General features: G+C 43.6%; 1 protein-coding gene and 1 long non-coding RNA gene across 2 annotated transcripts; both read left to right on the top strand.

Annotated features, from left to right (window-relative positions):
* The first annotated feature begins 173 nt into the window (after nt 1-173).
* On the top strand, nt 174-2,950 carry LOC120513240. Its single transcript, XR_005630220.1, has 3 exons — nt 174-330; nt 923-1,025; nt 2,820-2,950. It is a non-coding gene; the product is annotated as an uncharacterized LOC120513240 (long non-coding RNA).
* Nucleotides 2,951-3,735: 785 nt separating this feature from the next.
* NDE1 (nudE neurodevelopment protein 1) lies at nt 3,736-18,077 on the top strand. Its single transcript, XM_039731673.1, has 9 exons — nt 3,736-4,031; nt 8,922-9,049; nt 9,607-9,760; nt 12,397-12,545; nt 12,880-13,016; nt 13,840-14,016; nt 14,438-14,529; nt 15,536-15,672; nt 16,746-18,077. The coding sequence occupies exons 2-9, from the start codon at nt 8,964-8,966 to the stop codon at nt 16,837-16,839; spliced, it is 1,026 nt and encodes a 341-aa protein (XP_039587607.1). The 5' UTR covers nt 3,736-4,031; nt 8,922-8,963; the 3' UTR covers nt 16,840-18,077.
* The last annotated feature ends 1,119 nt before the right edge of the window (nt 18,078-19,196 follow it).

Genomic DNA, 19,196 nt, shown 5'->3' with positions numbered 1-19,196 from the left:
AACACGGGTAAAACACACACAAACCCGGGTAAAACACACACAAACACGGGTAAAACACACAGAGAGCCGGTAAAACACAGAGAAACCCGGGCAAAACACGCAGAACACCGGGTAAAACATGCACAAAGCCGGGTAAAACACGCACAAACTGTGGTAGAATGTGCACAGACCCAGCACCGAAGCCGTGAGGTGAAGGTGTGACGGTGTCAGCAGGGAGGGCTCAGGGCAGGGACCGGGCTCTGCTCCCTGGGCCCAGCCATGGCACAGGAGGATGGGCAGGAACTGATGCCCAGCAAGTTCCACCTGAACACGAGGAAGAACTTCTTCCCTGTGAGCGACTGAGCCCTGGGACAGCTTGTCCAGAGAGGCCGTGGAGTCTCCCTCGCTGCAGATATTCCAGAAATCTGCTGTTTGCTTCTTTAAACAGATGTGTCTGAGCTCTCTGTGCTTTCTCTGGGTGCCTTGGGCATCATTAGCTATTCCCCAAATCAGATGTACACAGCTTGAAAATACAAAGCAATAACTGGCTAACAAAAAAAAACCCAACAAAAAACAAACAAACAAACAAACAAACAAAAAACAACAACAACAACAAAAAACAAACAAAAAAACCCCCCAAAAAACCCCAAAACAACCTTCTAAGAACTCACTGGATTAGGCATTAGTGTGTCCCCAGCCCTTGACACCACCTGAAGTCTGGCCCAAGAAGCATCAATAAAGCTGTGGGCAGCCACGCACAGGTCACTGCTCTCTTGATGTGGTGGCACTGGCAACTCACTAGAGGTCACTGGGCTTTGCTCACTTTAGGCTTGTATAACTTTCCACTGTAGTATTTTTCCTCTTGAATCCTTGCGTTGCTAACAGCGCTTGTCTCAACAACCCTGCCTCGATTTCTAATTTTCCTGTTCTTGCCTTCCTGCAGACGTGGCTGTGTCTCACGGTTTAGCAGCTCCCCCGGAAGGCTGGCCCAAAGCCATGCAGCCACTCCTGTCACCCAGGCTGGGCTGAGCCCCTGCAGCAGGGAGGTTAGTGACAGCACACGGTGGGATCTGCTCTTTGGTGCCTCAGTAGCTTTTGATCACAATTGTGGAATTAGGCTAAGCTGGCAGGCTTGCACCTTGGCCTAAGAGACTGCAGCCAGCAGCAAGGAGAAGCCCTGGTGACAAAGCTCAGAGCCACAGCCAGGCTTGCCAGGGTCACTGGGAGTGTCACTGCTGTGTGCCAAGGCTGAGAGAGCTGCTGTGTTCTGCTCTGCTTAGTGAACCAGTGCTGCTAATGAGCATTTGACAGTTTCATAAAAAATGTGTCAGTTTGAGATTTCAGAAGGTTTTTTAAAGTAGTGGGAATCTGTTTCTTGCTTAAGCATGTGAAAATCTGATTCTGCACATACAGATTGCAGAGAATTATATAATATCTTTAAAGAAACAGAAAAAAAGGTTTTATTGCTGTTAAATACTTGCTCTTCAGTGATAGCAATATTTCCATATGATATTCCAAAACGTTTGTCACATTTTATGTGTGTCAGTAATCCATTTGACAAAGATAAAAAAGCAGTTCAGTAGTTTGTAATGACAATTGGTGAGCAGCTCCTGTTCCATCCATAGAGTGGGTGGTGTGGTGAGTTATTTAATTCTCTAAGAAAAGCAAGTATTTTTTTCCCAACAGAAGTTAATTGCCAAAAGATAAGGTGGCAAAAAATTTATCCACTGTAAATTCTTACCAGAACTTACAGTAGATAAATTTTTGTCCACTTAGTTTTCGTGGAAGAATCAGTGTGGCCTTCTCATTAAAATAACCAGCCCATGAATCCTAGCACCACAAAGATCTGCCAGTTATTAATTATTAATCAGCAAACTAAAAATAAATGCAAAAAATAATTTCTCCTCCTCTGCTAATTTTGAAATAGACAAGTGTTCTTCTTGCAAACAAGGCAGTCACAGTGATTACTGTAACCTTTTTTAAAGAATATTTATTGCTTTTGTACAGTAGTGCCTCTGAGCCCCTGGCATTTGTTAGGGTGCTGCTTCACTGTTTCAGAATTGATTGAGAGGCTCTCAGCTTCCTCTGAAATCTCAGAAATTCTGCTGTGTTTTACAAGTATTTCAAGATGAGAAATATTAAAAGTACTCAGCTGTACCTTTGGCATAATCTGTGTAGTCATGCTATCCTCAAAAACTTGCTTAAAGTGTTGAAGTAAAATGTCCTCTGTCCCGAACTTGTGAACAATGTATAATTTGTTTTAATTACTGGCAACATACTACAATAGCACGTGGTTTATTTTCTGCAACATATCTGATAATAAAAACATTCTTGGGTAATGACAGAACTGCAAATGCTATTAACCCAATTTTTTAAATGCCTTATTTAGTTTTCTCTTCATAGTTTTATGATAGTTTGTTTCCATTTACTTCTGCTGAACATCTGAACTGAACATACAGTTTGGTTTTGGTTTTTTTTGCTGAATGCCTCACAAGAAAGTAGAATATTCTTTGTCACCCTTCTCAGTTAAAGTTATCTGAGTTATGGACAGATTCCTTCTAGTGCAATATTTCTGGAAAAGCATCCCTCCTCTTAGTTACAGTCCCAGCCTTTCACGGCCTTTGGGAGCGGCGTGGTTCCAGTTCAGACAAGTCTTTTCAGCCCCGGAGCGCGCTCCAGGCCCGCTGTTACCGCAGGTGAACGAAGCTGGGGCCGGCTGCTGCTTGGGAGGCACTCGGTGGCACTCGGTGACACTCGGTGGCACTCGGTGACACGTGGCCCTGCCTGTGCGGGCCGCAGTGATACACGTGCGATAATTTGTGTTTTTGTTTTAACGCCAGGCACCACCAAGGAGCGAGTGTTTGTGTGCACGGTCGGCAGGGACACACCTGGGGCGCCTGGCAAAGCCTGCCCGGCTCGGGTCCCTGCCGTCGGTCCTGCTGCGGGGCATTCTCGGGCTGCGGGAGCCAGCCGCAGCACGGTCGGCAGGGACACACCTGGGGCGCCTGGCAAAGCCTGCCCGGCTCGGGTCCCTGCCGTCGATCCTGCGGAGCATTCTCGGGCTGCGGGAGCCAGCCGCATCTTTCTGCAACGATGACATCATGCCGGGATGGGGATGACTGGAAGTGGCTAATATTTCATGGGCTGCGACACAGAATCCTGTCCTTGGTCGGGAAAAGGACACTTTGGTCTAAAGATGTTGGGCTGGCGTTAAAAATAGATACCGGCGCTGTCTCGCTGCTTGCTTTTGCAGCAGAGGTCTTTCGAATTGTGAAAAAAAAAAAAAAAAAAAGAGTTAACGTAACTAAGAGTTAATGTTTCTTCTTTTCGATAATTTTAAGGTCAATCACGCCTTTAAAATTACGGCGCTTGCTGGTTTACACGCTTAGATTTACACCTCAGGAGATGCGGAGCCTTGGGCGTGACTGTAGGTGCTTGAACATGGACGGGGGGGAGCGTTTAGCAAGGCAGACGAGGAACGGGAACAGGGATAGGAACGGCAATAAGAATGGGAAAAGGAAAGGCAATGAGAATGGGAACGGCAACGAGAATGGGAAAGGCAATGAGAATGGGAAGGGCAATGAGAATGGGAAAGGCAACGAGAATGGGAAAGGCAATAAGAGTCGGACCGGCCGCGGCCGCCGCCCCCCGGCGCCGTTTGAAAGTCACCAAAGTTTCCGAAGCGCGTTCCGGCGGCGCTGATTGGCCGAGCGCCCCGGCGCACGTGACCGGCAGCCAATGGGGCGGCGGCGGCGGCCGGGCCGGGAGCGGCGGTGCGGGCGCGGCGGGAGCGCGGTGAGAGCCCGGCACGGCCCGGGGCAGCGCGACCGGCACCGGAGCGGAGCGGGGGGACACGGGACACGGGACCCTGCCTGGCCGCGGCCCCGAACCTCCTCCTGCTTCTGGAGGTGCTCGTGCGGGCGCTGGTGGGGCGGGGAGCGGAGCGTGGGAGCCGTGCCCGCTGTTTAGCCCCCGCCCGGCTTCGTGCTCCGCATGGGAATGGCACCGGGAGCGCTGCCTCGCTGACCTGGCTTGCAGCTGGAACCATCAAGGTCAGGCCTTTCAGCGGAGAACAGCGTGGGGTTTGCTTAGGAGTCACTGGAGAGTTGGGAGTTATGGGAGCTGGGCTGGTTACTGGAGAGAGGAGGGTTTTGCTGAATTCAGCCTTTGGTGGAGAAGCCCCGGAGAAGGCGATAACTCTGTTCAGTGCCGGCTGTGGGATTCTGTGGTAATCCTGGTGCTCCCGTGACCTCTCCCCTTTCTTTCTCTTTTGTGGTGATTTTCTTTTGTATGGCTTAAACAAAAGAAAACAGGCCCATGTGTTGCAGGAAGACCCTTTCAAGGGGAATATTTTAAGCAAATCTGAATTTCAAAGGATGGGAAAGCTACTTTTCGGGAGCAAAGAGCTGGTTTGTTTTGGTTTACATTTAGGAAAATAATGTCTAACAGGAGCTTCATCATCTCTGTCATGGATAATTCAGTAGTATTTGTGGTACTGTTTCACTTTTTTTGTTACAATGTGAATTTCCTTGACTTGGACCATTAGGCTTTGCTACAAAGTTAGGCCAGCATTGTTCATCGAGCTAAATGCTCTTTTGTGAAGAAAAAAGTTCAGTATCAGGGTCGTTTTGAGTCCTTTGTTCTAGGACTGAAACAATCTAAGTTGGGGCCCTCATGAGTTTGGGTGAATGCAGACTGATTCCCAAACTGAAGTTCCTTCAGTAATTCTGTGTGTTATTTTTCCTGATACTTGCTTTTTCCTGAGGAATTTTGCAATTCTTCTCTCACTGGTATGAGTTTGTTTCGCGCAACGTTTACGCTGCCGTGCTTTATTGCAAAATTCCAGTCCCACCCATGATCGCTTCCACTTCCTGCATGATGAGGAGCTGTGCAATGCCTGTGAGCAGCGCTGGTGGCACGAAGCCTGGCCAGATGTCTCTTCTGGCTTCATGTGTGCGAAAACAAGCAAGGTGCAGCCAGTGTGTGCCTCTTACAGACTCTGACTTTCTCTCCTAGTTTTTTCCACTTTTCCCAGCATTTAAAAAAGCATTTCTAAAACCTCCTTTACCCCCCTTTGCTCTCCCTGCTTTTGTAGTGAGCCCAGAAAATGAGGAGTTCCTGATTAATTTCTCTTCAGGCATTTTGCATGTTGTCTCCAAGTTGTTAAAAATCAAGGGGAGAAGGCAGCAGGGGAAAACCAGTTACTGCCCTGCCCTTTCTAAGGCAGTTTAACAAGATTTACATGGTTTTTATTTGCACTCTTCTTAGACAAATTTCAGGGAAAAAAGTTTGAAAAAGCTTTAATACTTTGTATCAAACTTGGAATTTTTATTTTTAGTTTAAGTTTGTATTTTTCATTTTTGGCTAATTTGAAAATCCCAGCTTAGTTTGAGCTAAGATGAATACAGGGAGGAAAAGTAACAGGTCTTCCTTGAATGTTGCAGCAAAAAACATGTGCCTGTGGCACAGGACAGTAGCCACATCTCTGGAATCAGGTCCACTGTCCTTCCATGTATTTGCAGTTGAACAATTAATTTTAAATTATAAGTACTATTTAGTAATGGTGCCCATTAAGCAGAGCAAGCTCTTAATGGATCACATCCTCAGTGGGCCCATACCGCAATCTCACATCACAAAGACATCCCTGGCTCTGAGGGGTGCAGCCCCTCCGTGCTCTGTGAACATCCACAGAGTTCTCTGAAAGCCTTATGGATTGTATGGGTCAGTTAAGGAAAGTTCTTCTCTGTGCAGCCCTGCAATCTCAAAAAATGCCAATTACTACAGTCTTTTAGTTCCTACAAAGTGTAATATGAGAACACAGGAGGCAGATCTGAGCATATTCAAGATTTTGAAGGTGATGGAAGCTGTCTTTTAGTCCCAAAGGGTTGTTTGAAAGCTTTTCAGAGCAAGATGTCTTGCAGTTCATCTTTATCTTTCCTGAATTATTTTTGTTGACTGTCTAAATACAGATACTAGATTTATTATAATGCTGTGTCAGAAAAAAATCCTCTTTGGATTTTTTTTCTTCACAAGTGTGCTACATGGTTTTTATTTGCACTCTTCTTAGACAAATTTCAGGGAAAAAAAGTTTAAAAAAGCTTTAATACTTTGTGTCAAACTTGGAATTTTTCTTTTCAGTTTAAGTTTGTATTTTTCGTCTTTGGTTAATTTGAAAATCCCAGCTTAGTTTGAGCTAAGATGAATACAGGGAGGAAAAGTAACAGGTCTTCCTTGAATGTTGCAGCAAAAAACATGTGCCTGTGGCACAGGACAGTAGCCACATCTCTGGAATCAGGTCCACTGTCCTTCCATGTATTTGCAGTTGAACAATTAATTTTAAATTATAAGTACTATTTAGTAATGGTGCCCATTAAGCAGAGCAAGCTCTTAATGGATCACATCCTCAGTGGGCCCATACCGCAATCTCACATCACAAAGACATCCCTGGCTCTGAGGGGTGCAGCCCCTCCGTGCTCTGTGAACATCCACAGAGTTCTCTGAAAGCCTTATGGATTGTATGGGTCAGTTAAGGAAAGTTCTTCTCTATGCAGCCCTGCAATCTCAAAAAATGCCAATTACTACAGACTTTTAGTTCCTACAAAGTGTAATATGAGAACACAGGAGGCAGATCTGAGCATATTCAAGATTTTGAAGGTGATGGAAGCTGTCTTTTAGTCCCAAAGGGTTGTTTGAAAGCTTTTCAGAGCAAGATGTCTTGCAGTTCATCTTTATCTTTCCTGAATTATTTTTGTTGACTGTCTAAATACAGATACTAGATTTATTATAATGTTGTGTCAGAAAAAAATCCTCTTTGGATTTTTTTTCTTCACAAGTGTGCTGCAAGGATCAGTATGTGTATACACAGTGTACACAGTGCCTTGAGCAGAAGAACATGCTGATTAACATCAAAGGCACTTTCAGTTCACTTAAAAATAACAGAGGAGATGTGACATAAACTATCCTAGGTCAAGAATGTTAATTATGCTTGGTCATGATTTTCTTTTTAATATGCAATAGAGCTATTTGGAAAATCACTCCTTACTCACACTCCTTTTCCTCTTTTTTGCTCAGTGCATTCTTCAGCCTTGAACCCTTATGCTGGAAATGTGTCAATACATTATCAGTGCTTTTGTTTGTTTGAAGGAACACATGTAGCTTTGGCTAATGAACATTTTGTGTCAAAGTCAGTTAGAAAAGCTAAGGCTTAGTAACTTTTCTCCTGACCTGCCAACTCCCCTTTTAAATAGCACTGTAATTTCTGTGAGTGTGTAGCTGATACTGGGCACTGAGGTATGCAGGCACAGCCCCACTCAGCTGTGACGCTGCTTACTCCTTGCTCAATAATCTGGTAATTGCTTGGGCTGTGAAGAGGAACTGGGCTTTGTGGCATTGTTTGGGTATGTAATAATTGGGCTTTAGATTGCCAGACTGCTTTGAGTACTTTTGTCCATAGTAGAGGTAAGAGCTACTTGGGTTTGTCTCAGTAGAGTTACTGAGTAGGTGGCTGTTACTCAAACCTATTTATATCAGATAATTTTTTGGAGGGCAAAGTCTTGACACAGGTTAGAGATATTTTCTTCCATAGAGTTCAATAGATGTGCAGTGTATGCACATTTTCTTCAGCTAAGACATGCTGCTCAGAGAGTCTACTCCAGCATTTTATGAGTATCATAAATAGGAGTAGAAAACAGGGCTGACATCTAAGTGATCTTTGAAGGCTTCAGCCATCCCTTCTTCTTTGTTCCATCAGAATTACCTCTAGGAAATGTTTTGCTCAGCAGAACTGGAACAGAAATTTGGTAGAACTGTGTTTCTTCAGTCATTAGATTTCTGTGATGCAGTTTTGTGACAATTGTCACTGTCCAAAATTGTTCAATTCCACCTCTATTTGCTGTTCTTGATCTTATTTGGTTTCTTATTTGATATCAATTTGGTTAAATTTATAATGTCTGAGTGGAATCTTTGCCTCACCCAGGGCTGGACACGGGCAGATTATGCAGAACACTGGGTTTGATGTTTCTCCATTGTCAAGACTAACTAGTATGAAATTGTATTTGTTGCTGACCTGTTTAACAGAGAGTGTCATACACATCACAGGGCATTTATTTTATTTAATTGTGGTGTTGAGATACTTAAGTCCTCAAGTGGGAGTGACCAGTTTAAGGGACTTGATTCCCCTGTGGCTCTTTAGTGTGTCATTCCCATTTGGGACTGTGTCCTGTGGCCAGGTTTGTGCTGGCACAGGGACAGCTGGATTGTCTGGATTGCTGCAATCTTATCTGCATACTTAACCCAGCCAGTGGTATCCTGCTAAAACCTCTGAGCAGCTTTTACCCTTCCTTCTCCCATGGCTCTATCAGGTATCCAGATATCTTGTAGCTATATATGGATTTTGATAGTTCAGGTTTAAAGTAGGGTAGCTTTTTCTGTGTTGACCTAGGAAGAAATTTTTCACCTGTCCAGCAGTTAAGTCCATAAAAAACTTATGTGTTCCTTTAAATGTTACCTTAAGAAATCAGAATCTTGAGTACCTAATCTCTTTCTCTTTGAAGTTTCTTTTTAATTTCATGATAGGTGTCTTTAGGGTTGTTGAATTGCAGTGTATTTGGAGCTGAAGTTGTGCCTGTGTCTTCCTTCCCTTGGGTTCTCTGTGCACTGGCACAGCTGCAGCTCAGTTTGGGGTTTGTGTACTCAGAGGTGCCAGAGGTGCTCGCTGCTGGGAATGTGGTGTAAGCCTGCAGCAGCTTTGGGAGAACTGGGGAGAGTGACTTAGCAGGAATTCTTTCACATTTATGGTCGGTCTGACAGAGTCAAGGCTGGCCTTTGGTTTGGTCTCCGGGCGAGCAGTGACTGTGTGGGAGGACAGGGTGTTCTGCTCTGCAGCAAGGAGGATCAGGCTGCTCACTGCCTGAGTTCTTACTCTTGACCCTGTGATTTTTCAGGGGGGAAAATGAAACAGGAGTTTTAGACTTTGAGGACTCACTATGGAAGACTCAGAAGGACATCACTTCAGCTCAGTGGAAGAGGAAACCAGATACTGGAAGGAGTTGGCTATGAAATACAAGCAGTGGTAAGGCAGTGGCTTCATTCCTCCAAGTGGTTGGGTAAGGTGCATAACACTTCATGCAAAGACACAGCTCTTTCATTGCTGCTTGTTTTGCTTGTTGGAGGATTATTTAGATAGAATTGTTTAGGAATATAAACCACTTTCTTTCGTCTTTCTCTCTGTTCCTCACTTTTTCTTATTAATCAATAACAGCTTTCTTTATATTTCCAAATAAACAATAGAATTGAATAGTGAAATAAATGTGTGATGGCAGTGGACAATTGACAAGCTAAAGAGATGCCACATATCCTCAACATCTACAGTGTGAAGACACTCTGGGGTTTTTCTGTTTATTTGAAAAGAGCCTGTTTATTGTGGACTTTTTTTATTTCTTTACCAGTTTGCTATGGGGTTCCCATGCATGGCAGGGAAACACTTGCATATGCTTCTCTCTTCCTATTGAATACAGAGGAGGGCATACAGGCCTCTGTGTTCAAGAGCAGTGTTGTTTTTACTTGAGTGTACAAGAGATGATGTTTCCGTTGTTCATGGTGATGAGTGTTGCTGGAATTTCTCTCTAGTGCTGAGAGTACGCAGGAGGAATTGCGTGAATTCCAAGAGGGGAGCCGAGAGTATGAAGCTGAGCTGGAGGCTCAGCTGCAGCAAACAGAGTCCAGGAACAGAGACCTTCTGTCAGAAAACAGCCGCCTGCGGATGGAGCTGGAGTCAGTGAAGGTGAGAGCTGCACATATGGTGTGCACATCCTCAGTGCAGGGGGGAGCAGGGCAGGTGTTTGCAGTCTCTGTCACCTCAGCAGTACAGAAAAATTGACCAGAAGACTGCAGAAAGGAAAGTCTTGAAAAGTAAAGAAATGTCACCCTGTAGTCTGCTGTGAGGATTCTGTGTTCCTTGGTAGCATTCCTGGAGCCCTCTTCGGGCTGTGGCTGTGTGTCAGGATAGATTTCACATGGGAGAGAATTGTCCACAGTGGAGTGGAGAACTGAGTGTGAGCACAAGAGAGCTGCTGTTCTATTCCTTCTTCCATCTATTTAGTGCTTTTGTTCATAGTTTTCTTGCTATCTGCATCATGCAGTCACAGATAATATTGCAGAACAGTCAAAGTACAAACACTACAGCTGTGTTTTTGCATTACGTAAGGAAGCTCAGTTTAAAACCCTTTTTACATAGTTGTGTGTTTATTATCTGACATTTTAGATAAGCTGGGAAGCAGCAGCTGGTGGGTAACACATAGAATTGAGAGTCATAAAACAGTTTCAGTCCTGGTTTTGTTATTGAATCTGTCTGTCCTTAGGAAAAAATGAGTTTTTCTTTTTGCAACCAGATTAATCCAGATTTGCAATGCCTTTTGCTTAAACTGTTGTCCAAATTACTGTCTTAAGGAAATACTCTTCTGTTCCAGGCAGATGTCCTGTTACTCTAGCACTAGCTTAGCCATTTCCTCCACTCCCTGCTTTTTGATAGCAAGACCTCCAAGACATGTTTCATTGTATTTATGCTGCTTTAATATTTGTTGTCACACTTAGAAATATTAGATGTTTTGCTTGTTGTATAGAGTATTGATCTGCTGTTCCAGGTAGCCACATAAACCCATGGAAGCTGATGGGCTTGGGGAGAAGACAAAAGTTTTAAAAATAAAATCCATAGTTCATTTAATTGAGGAGTGTGTAGATGATTTTCTTTCTCTAGAGTAGCTGGGATGAGAGGAAGGGCCAGTGAACCAGGCAAAACAATGAGGAATGAAAATAGTAGGAAGCAATACAGAGCCTCAAAAAGTGGAGGGTAGCTATATTTTAGAAAATCTGAAATGATTCTTCACAGTAGATAACTTTCTTAAAATATATTCTGCTTGAAATAAACCATTCAACAATTGGCTATTCATGCAGCCTGAAAAGTGCAGTAACAGCCTGCAGTGAAGAAACAGAGCCACCATTGAGGGCCAGATCAGCTGATAGTTTATTACAATTGGCTAAAAACAAAGACTCAGACCTTGCAGTTCTGGTCTTTTATCTGAATCAATTCAAGAGCAAAGCATTAATCTCATGAAGCTATTGAGCAGCAGTGTTAACTGAGCCCATCAAGGGTTGGGATCTGCATCTAGGTCAGCACCAGTGAACTTTGCCAGGCCCACACAGCTTGTGGCTCTGGGCTGACCAGCCCAGTGTGTGTGCCTGCTCCCCCTCAGAAATCAGAGCTCACACTGCCTAAAAACTGATGGGAATGCTGCTTTGCAGGGTTAGTTTAGAGAGTCCTGAGAAACTAATTGAAAGTAATCTGCCTCTTGGAGTTGAGAGGCTCCTAACTGTTTCAGAGATTTGGAATTACAGCAGTGTCACCACACTGCAGTCAAATAAGGATTCCTTACTTCAGGATGGATGTCTCTTTCCCTCCTCCTTGTCTGTGCATTTCATGTGCTAAAATAGCTTGTCTTCACGTTATCATTCACACTAGACTTGCCATGGTTTTGAAATTCCAGTGCACAGATTTGTTTCCAGTGACTTCAAGTGTTTTGTACTTGAATTCTGTCTGGAGAGCACTTCAGGAATGCTGCTTACCCAGCAACCTTGAAGTTTCCAAAAAACCTCTGGCATGTTGAAGTGGTCTGGTAGCAAGGTGGTTGAGTATAAAGCACTGTAATAGTGTGCTCTGGAGCTTTCCCTGTCACAGGGGAAACCTTTCCCATGTCACATACTGTGGATCTAACTCCACATTTAGTGGTAGTGCAGGAGAGAGAGATCTGATGTGGAAGCTAAGTCTTCCTCCCTGCCTATGCTTGTCTTAAATGTACCCTTGTATACATGGTGTAGAGGGAAACAGAGTTTGATTTAGGTTCCCAAAAGTGTACCTGTGCCTGAAATGTTCTAGAATTCTGAACCTGCTTTGGACTAATAAAGCCACATGGGCAGTGCAGAATCTTGCTGATTCCACAGCAGCATGTAACAGGTTCACACTTGGAATTTTCTTTTATTCTTCTTACTTTGGCTCCAGAGTATTGCCTGACTTCATATTAGGGTTGAAAATAAGTGGCTTCTCTTGTGTGCTTTGTGTATTGCTTAGAAACTGTGCTGAGTGAGGCTGTCTGGGAGAGGCAAGGAATGGCCTTGTGCTGTGTGTGTTGGGAACTGTTCCCCAGAACTTCTGTTTGATAAGGAGTGGCAGGAAGAGCTCTTGTCTGCTGGCAGCCCAGAAGTGTGTGAGCAATTGAATTTGTTGGCGTTTTACCATATGTAAAATGATGTTTCTCAAAAATCTTCAGAGTTTCTGTCTCTGCCTTTCAAGGAGCTCAGAAAATGCTGCAAAAAGAGAAGGTGTTGCTAAGTATCTGATGTGCTGTTTTATTTGCCTTTGAGTAGGAGAAGATTGAAATGCAGCATTCAGAAGGATACAGGCAAATCTCTGCGCTGGAAGATGACTTGGCACAGACAAGAGCTATTAAAGAGCAGCTTCAGAAATACATTCGAGAACTTGAGCAAGAAAATGATGATTTGGAAAGAGCAAAAAGGTGATCTGCCTTTTGGGGTTTTTTTTCCACCTCTATTCTGTCCTGCAAGCATGGTGGCACTGAGCTGTTTGTGACGCTACTTATTAGCATTGCCATTCCGAACTATCACTTGTCTGATGATTGTGTTGAAGAGATTTGTTACAGATGGGCAATGTGATAACTTTTTTTTTACCTCTTCTACTCCCCTGACTGCACTCTTTCATATATTACAAGCTAAAAAATAATAAAACAAAGCAAACCAAACAAAAATGCAAATGTCTGTTTTCTTGTGAGTGAGAGAATCTTCCATGTGCTTGAAGGATCTGGTAGTGACACCTAGTGCACTCTTTTTCAGAGCCACTATAATGTCCCTGGAGGATTTTGAACAGCGTTTAAACCAGGCTATTGAAAGAAATGCTTTTCTGGAGAGTGAGCTGGATGAGAAGGAAAACCTTCTGGAGTCTGTGCAGCGCCTGAAAGATGAAGCTAGAGGTTAGACAGAAGTTTTTTGTTATCTTTTCCTTTCTTTCCCACTGCCTTGTAGCTGTTCAGTCCTCTCCATATGCCTTAGAGCTGGGCTTTTAATTTTGCTTCTTTAAAACTTAGTATCTGAAATGTAGAAACAAGTAATGAAACTGAACATTCTGCCCCTTCCTTGAAGTCCTGATATGATTCCAGAGCACCCACAGAAACAAAAGTTTGTTCCAGCCTTCTCCTAATCAGGGCTTCAGGGAGTTGAGCCAGTCCAGCTGGGACATGTGCTGGTGTGGCTTCCACAAAGGTCAGCTTTAATACACATTAACCTCATTGTTTCCTGGGAAATGGAGCCAATGAAGCACTAATGAGGAAGTAAGCAGGAGGGCTGTGACTGACTTCTGGTTGCCTTGGAATGCACTGGCTTTTTGCTATCTGTCAACAAGGCTGGGTGAGAAGAGAGACACCCTGGAGCTGGATAAACATCTGCTTTCAGATCTTGCATTCTGTGCCCTTGAGTGGTATCCATAAGCTACAGCCAGGCTGTGGGACAGAAGTGCTCTGTCCCTTGGCTACATAGTGGTGTGGCTTCCACCTGGCCTCAGCTCAAGTTTCCTTCCTGTGGAGACCAGGGTACAACAGGTAGGATCTCATCCTTGCAGGGAGCCAGAATGTAGTCAAGGTGTGCCAAGTTCAGATATGCCTGGAGTAATCTTTTACAAGGATAAGTGACTTTACCTCACCTCCATGAAGAGAAAAATATTTTGACAAAAGATTACCTCCTGTTTTTATCTTGGTGGCTGCATACTCCAGCACTTGCTTTGTGTTTTTTCTTTCACAGATCTACGACAAGAGCTTGCAGTGCAGCAGAAACAGGAGAAGCCCAAAACACCAATGAGAGCTCCCCTGGAAGCAGAAAGAACAGACACTGCAGTTCAGGCCTCCTTATCTGTGCCCTCAACGCCTGCAATGCGCCGGACACCCATCAGCATTCCCACCCCTGGCACCTTTAGGAGAGGTGACTGGCAGGGAACCAGCTCACAAATACCATGTGATGCTCTTGTTTGTGCTATAGTTTGCTCCCTTCTTTTCATTCCTTCTTTAGCCACAGAATCCAGTGTGTAGTGTAGTATAACCTAAATCAAATCATCATGGTCTCAGTATTCACAGACTGGGATGTTTTTGAGTTTATTCATAGTCTGTTCATTTCCAATTAACTTGAACTGTCTGGAAATAATGAGGGATAAGATGAACTGTTGGGACTTTCTGTTAGTTCACAACTGTCCCAGAGATGTTGGTCTGATTTAGGGGAAAAGCTTTAAAAACCTGTGTGATCTTTAATCTTCTTCCTTGAATCATCTTCTCTAAGACAGTAGGGTAAATTTATTATTTTTTTTTCTCTCCATGAGTAACATATCCTTCTTTAACCTGCCCTGCAGGTCTTGAGGACAGTTATGGTGCAACCCCTCTCACACCAGCTGCAAGAATATCTGCACTTAATATTGTGGGAGACTTGCTGCGAAAAGTGGGGGTGAGTGATTACCTGCCAAAATTCCAATGCTTTTGGAAAGCTGGAGCTCTTGGAAACTGCAGCCAGCACTGCTGTTCAGAGGAGATAGAAAAGAGTCTCTTGCCCCCAGGTTAGCTAAGTGTGGCCTTGGGCTTGGTCTGGACTTCAAACATTTCTGACCAACCTCCAAATAAAAATGGACCATGCTTATTTTTCTAAGTTCTAATCCAGATGGGGATAAGATCTCCCTTTATGAATTTTTTGAAGTGCATGTGCAGAAAAAATAAGTCAGCATGAGTAAATTGAGAAGGGATCTGTTCCCATGAAAGGCAGGGAAGTTAGCATGCTGGTACCTGCTGTCCAAAAGGCTTCTGGTGAAGTTTGCCTTAAGAGTCCAGTGGTCTTTTGAGCAAGGTCTAATGTCCTGCTAAGCTGTAGTTTGATATTTAAGGTAGTGCTGATGCTGGGAAAGTTATCCCATGAGTTGTGTTACCCTCCTTATGCCTTGGTGCTGTGTTGTGACAAACGTTTTTATGGGGCTTTGATGGGCTGAGCTGCAGAACTGGATACAGCCAGAAAGCAACTCAATAAAGCTGGAGTGGTCTAGAATGGGAGCGTGGGATGGAGAATAAGATATCTGTGGCTCATTTCCTCTGGTGTACCGCCTAATACATGTCTAGGGAAGCTGATAGTTCATATGAATGTTTAGTAATCTAAAAATTTATGCCTTGTAAGAAAGATCTAAAAATCTGTCTGAGGAAAGTGAAGATTTTGTGTTCCTGCTGGTGAAGAGCATCAGCTCCCTAGAGAAACAGAGATTCATCTTTAGAGAGATGACTGTCTCATCTCTTCACAAATTCAGAACTCATGTGGCACTGGGGTCTAGCAGGTTCCTCTACTGGACAGCTCACTCTTAAAGAAAGAAAAATACCCCAAACCCACACACTTCAGTGCCATTTTGGTGTGTCACTGCCATCTTCTGAAAGAGAACAATCAATCTGATACTTGCCTCATCTGTTCACTTCAGGCTTTGGAGTCCAAGCTTGCATCTTGCCGAAACTTTGTGTATGAGCAGTCTCCAAACAGACCTTCAGTGTCCATGTACATGAACAGAGATGTCCTTGAAACACGCCTGAGTCCTCATCAGCCTCTGTGTGACACAGGGTGAGTGCTGGGCTCTGCTGGTGTCTTCGTGACAGCTCTTGGTGTTGGAACTTAGGGACTGATATTTAGTATATAAGTCTTTGTTTTGTAGAGACAGTTTCAAAGTATGTGAAATTCAGTTATTCAGGGTTATGATTTGAATATTTCAGGTCAGTTTAAAATTTGGAGTCACTAGCTGATGAAATTGGAAGACTAACTGCAATCAAGTTTTGAATACCTCAAATCTGAAGCAAGTGCAAGATGTATTTTATTATAAATTACTGTTTAAATGGGACAAAGTACAACAGTTCTTGCTTGTTGGTTCAATTTATTTTATGCTTTATGTTCTCGTACAAGTGATGTCTCAGGAATGTTATGACATGTAGGGAGACTTCCCTTAGCATAGATAAGATTGTCACTTGGGAGAACTGGAAAAAAGGTGAATAGTGGGTCCACTGAGAATGCTTTACAGTTGCTAAGATGTGTTTTAAGTAGCTGCTAACAAAACGTTACCTTAATCAATGTACACACTCTGAATGTTTGAACCAGTTGTCTTTTTTTAATCAAATGAAGAAAAATCAGCAAAGTTATTGCAAATTTAAGCATGTGTCTACTTAAACTCTGCCAATCCTGCACTGCACATTCTTTAGGTTCTGTGTTTAGGTAAGTGAAGTGTCTATAGTACACTTTGTTTCAGACTTAATTATTTTGCCAGACCCATGTGCTAGTTTGTCCTGGTAGCCAGTGCCCAATAGTGTTGTTTAGAAGGAATGTTTCATGAGGTAGAAACCTCAGAAAGCTCCTGCAAGAAAGCCTCAGGGGCCATATATTTACATATGCATGAGCTGATTGTCTGTCTGCTGCTGCAATGCTAAACTGAAATTCCAACACCTGTGAAAGATAGTGTTCATTACTCAGAGGGAAACGGAGCCCTGTGTTACAGTGAAAACCCAGCCCACTTCAGGAATGGGTTTGTGCATTGTTGAGTGCTGTTCTCTCATCTCAGCTGAGTGGTTTATTCTGGAAGTGAGGAGTTGTTCTGAGCATGGTTACACTGAGTGAGAGATGCCCTGACTCCAGTTTTGCATTTGCAGGATGGTGAAACGCCTGGAGTTTGGAACACGGCCGGCACACGTCCCAGGACCCGTGAGCCATCCCTCACAAAGTGTTGTCAAGATGCTGCTATGAAAAGCCTGGCTGGCTTTGGGAAAGGAGAAGAAATGTGTATTTCAAACTTCAGTTTTAAAGAGAATATCAGTGAGCAAGCAGACAGCAGTGTCAGGGTAGGTGAGAACTGAACAAGCAGTCACAACTGGCAGTGGCTTCCAGTGGCCTCTGGGCAAGGTCTGTGAGTGACAAGGTGTGACAAAGCAATGCTGACTGTGTCAGAGCAGGACTGGGTATTGCTTCCTGCATCAGCTACTGTAAATAGCTCCTTGAAGGTTGCTTCTTTTGACACTACCAAAGCCATAGTCCTCCTGCCTACAACACAGCAATATTCACTATGCAGCTCCTCAGGCTTTGGCTTTTGGTGTTAATACACCACCAGTTCTGGCTGGAATTATGCTTTCTACCATGGGTGTTGTGTGCTGCAGTCGCCCAAATTAGAGGTGTTTTTATGTGGAGTAAGGTGTATTTCTGCAGGGAAGCTACTCAGCTCCCCATGGGGTGTTTGCTGAGCAGAATGTTGCTGCCTCTGTAATGGCAAGGTGTTTCTGTAAGTAATGATTTCTCATTCAGAACAGGTCATGGTTAAAGGTGAGACATGTCTAGTGCTGAGAGTGCTCAGGAGATCCCAGAGCTAATAGCATGTAGACTTTTTGTTGAACCACATAGTGGCTCATATATCCTGGTGGCTGTAGGAGGCCAAACCTGATCAAGTTTCTAGTTCTAACATCTTGATAGGTGGGTTTTACTGCTTTACAAACTTCCCTTCACTAAGGTGCCTTGAGTGTTAGTGTTTTTTTATTTTTCTATATGAATATATCAGCTGTTACTAATTTAGAAATGCTTTTTTAACCTGAAAAGCCCTTTATGCTAGAGAACTGTATATAGGTAGAGAATGTTTTTTTTAAAATAATTTTCCCCCTGAGAATATTACTGCATTTGTTTTTTAAATGGAGTAGATTCATTCCCAGTGTTAATGTATTTTATGGAAGCCTGTACTTGCAAAACTAATCATGACTAAACAATTTATGTGTTTGCTTTTTTTTTTTTTTTTTTTGTGGCAGGGGATGGGGAGAGCTTACTTGACAAAAGAATACATAAATGGGTTTGATTTTTTTTTTTTAAAGGAAGTGCTGTGAAAACGGCCACTGAGGCATCTCTTTCTCTAGAATATGTAAACCACAGGTGATTTCCATTTCTCAGTCCACCTATGAAGTTGTTTAAACTGGGGAGCAGAATAAAGCTTATTTTGAATGCGAGTTGTTGATTCATTTTGAGTTTTTTGGCAAGTTATTACTGTGGCTTATACATGTTCAATTTGCTGGTTCTGCTCCAAGCATTGGTGCTTAAGACCATTTAATATGAAGTCTGACTTGCTTGTCTTCTTGTTCCCACACATGCAGGCTCACAAACTGTGTTGACAACCAGCTCTTGAGCATCTTTACAGCTCTGTGCCTGATCAAGCAATGATCAGCTCTTATCCAGTAACTCCTTACCCCTCTCTGCTCATCTTTATTGCTCTAAATGGATTCTTCCTTTACTCTTTCACGAGGAGAGACAATTCTGTGGGCTCTGGTTCTGCTGGCTGAATGGTGCCAAGTCTGAATCCCCAGTTGGTGATCTCTGCACTTGTGAAACAATGCTTAGATTTAGAAGATGATTGCTTCGGCTGTCAAGGTGGATGTTTGTGCATGATTTGCTCTCCCTGTAGTCACACTCCTTAAGGTTCACTTGCTGGTCAATCAAAGGCATCAAGTAAGCTCTCTACACTGGATTTAGAGTGATTTTACATCCTGCTTTGCTGTGCATGGCTCCCTACTGCCCCGCTGTGACCACAGAGCTGCTGCTGTCTGAAAGTGCTTGAGCTGCGAGGGTTTGTGGTAGGTCCTGGTAGCTCCCAAGAGTAGGTTGTGGTCTTGCTGGAGTGCTCCAAAAATAAAAAGTAAGTGCATGCTGATCCTCTGGTTCAGAATAGCTTGGCTTGGATCTTTGCATTCAGTGTGGGCTGCTGTTTCTAATGGTTTCAGCCTGCTCTAGAGGTTTGGCTGGAAATATTTTTGCATGTAACAGACATCAAAGGCTGGGTTCATTGCCTACAGGCAGGCAGGCAGGCAGGGCCCCCACTGCTTTCCAGCTCCTGCACCTGAGGGCTGTCAGTCTCTGCAAGTCCTGTGCCTGTCAGCCCTTGGATGCATCCCAGGGCACCTCAGCACTGTGTGTCCCTGAGGGAATCAAAGCTGTTCCCTCTGCTTATGCCATTTGACTTCCAGCTCAGACTTTTCTGTATTTCTTCAAAAGCATTAGTTTGAAGAAAATCAGGGTTTTGTTCTAATGATTACAGATCAACTTTTGTAAGAAGTATTTTGGTTTTAGAGAAG

The sequence above is a fragment of the Passer montanus genome, unplaced genomic scaffold (genome assembly GCF_014805655.1).
Source record: "Passer montanus isolate IOZ18808 unplaced genomic scaffold, ASM1480565v1 scaffold8, whole genome shotgun sequence".
NCBI lineage: Eukaryota > Metazoa > Chordata > Aves > Passeriformes > Passeridae > Passer > Passer montanus.
Note: the sequence above shows the minus strand (reverse complement) of the source record. Positions and strands in the feature narration are given on the sequence as shown.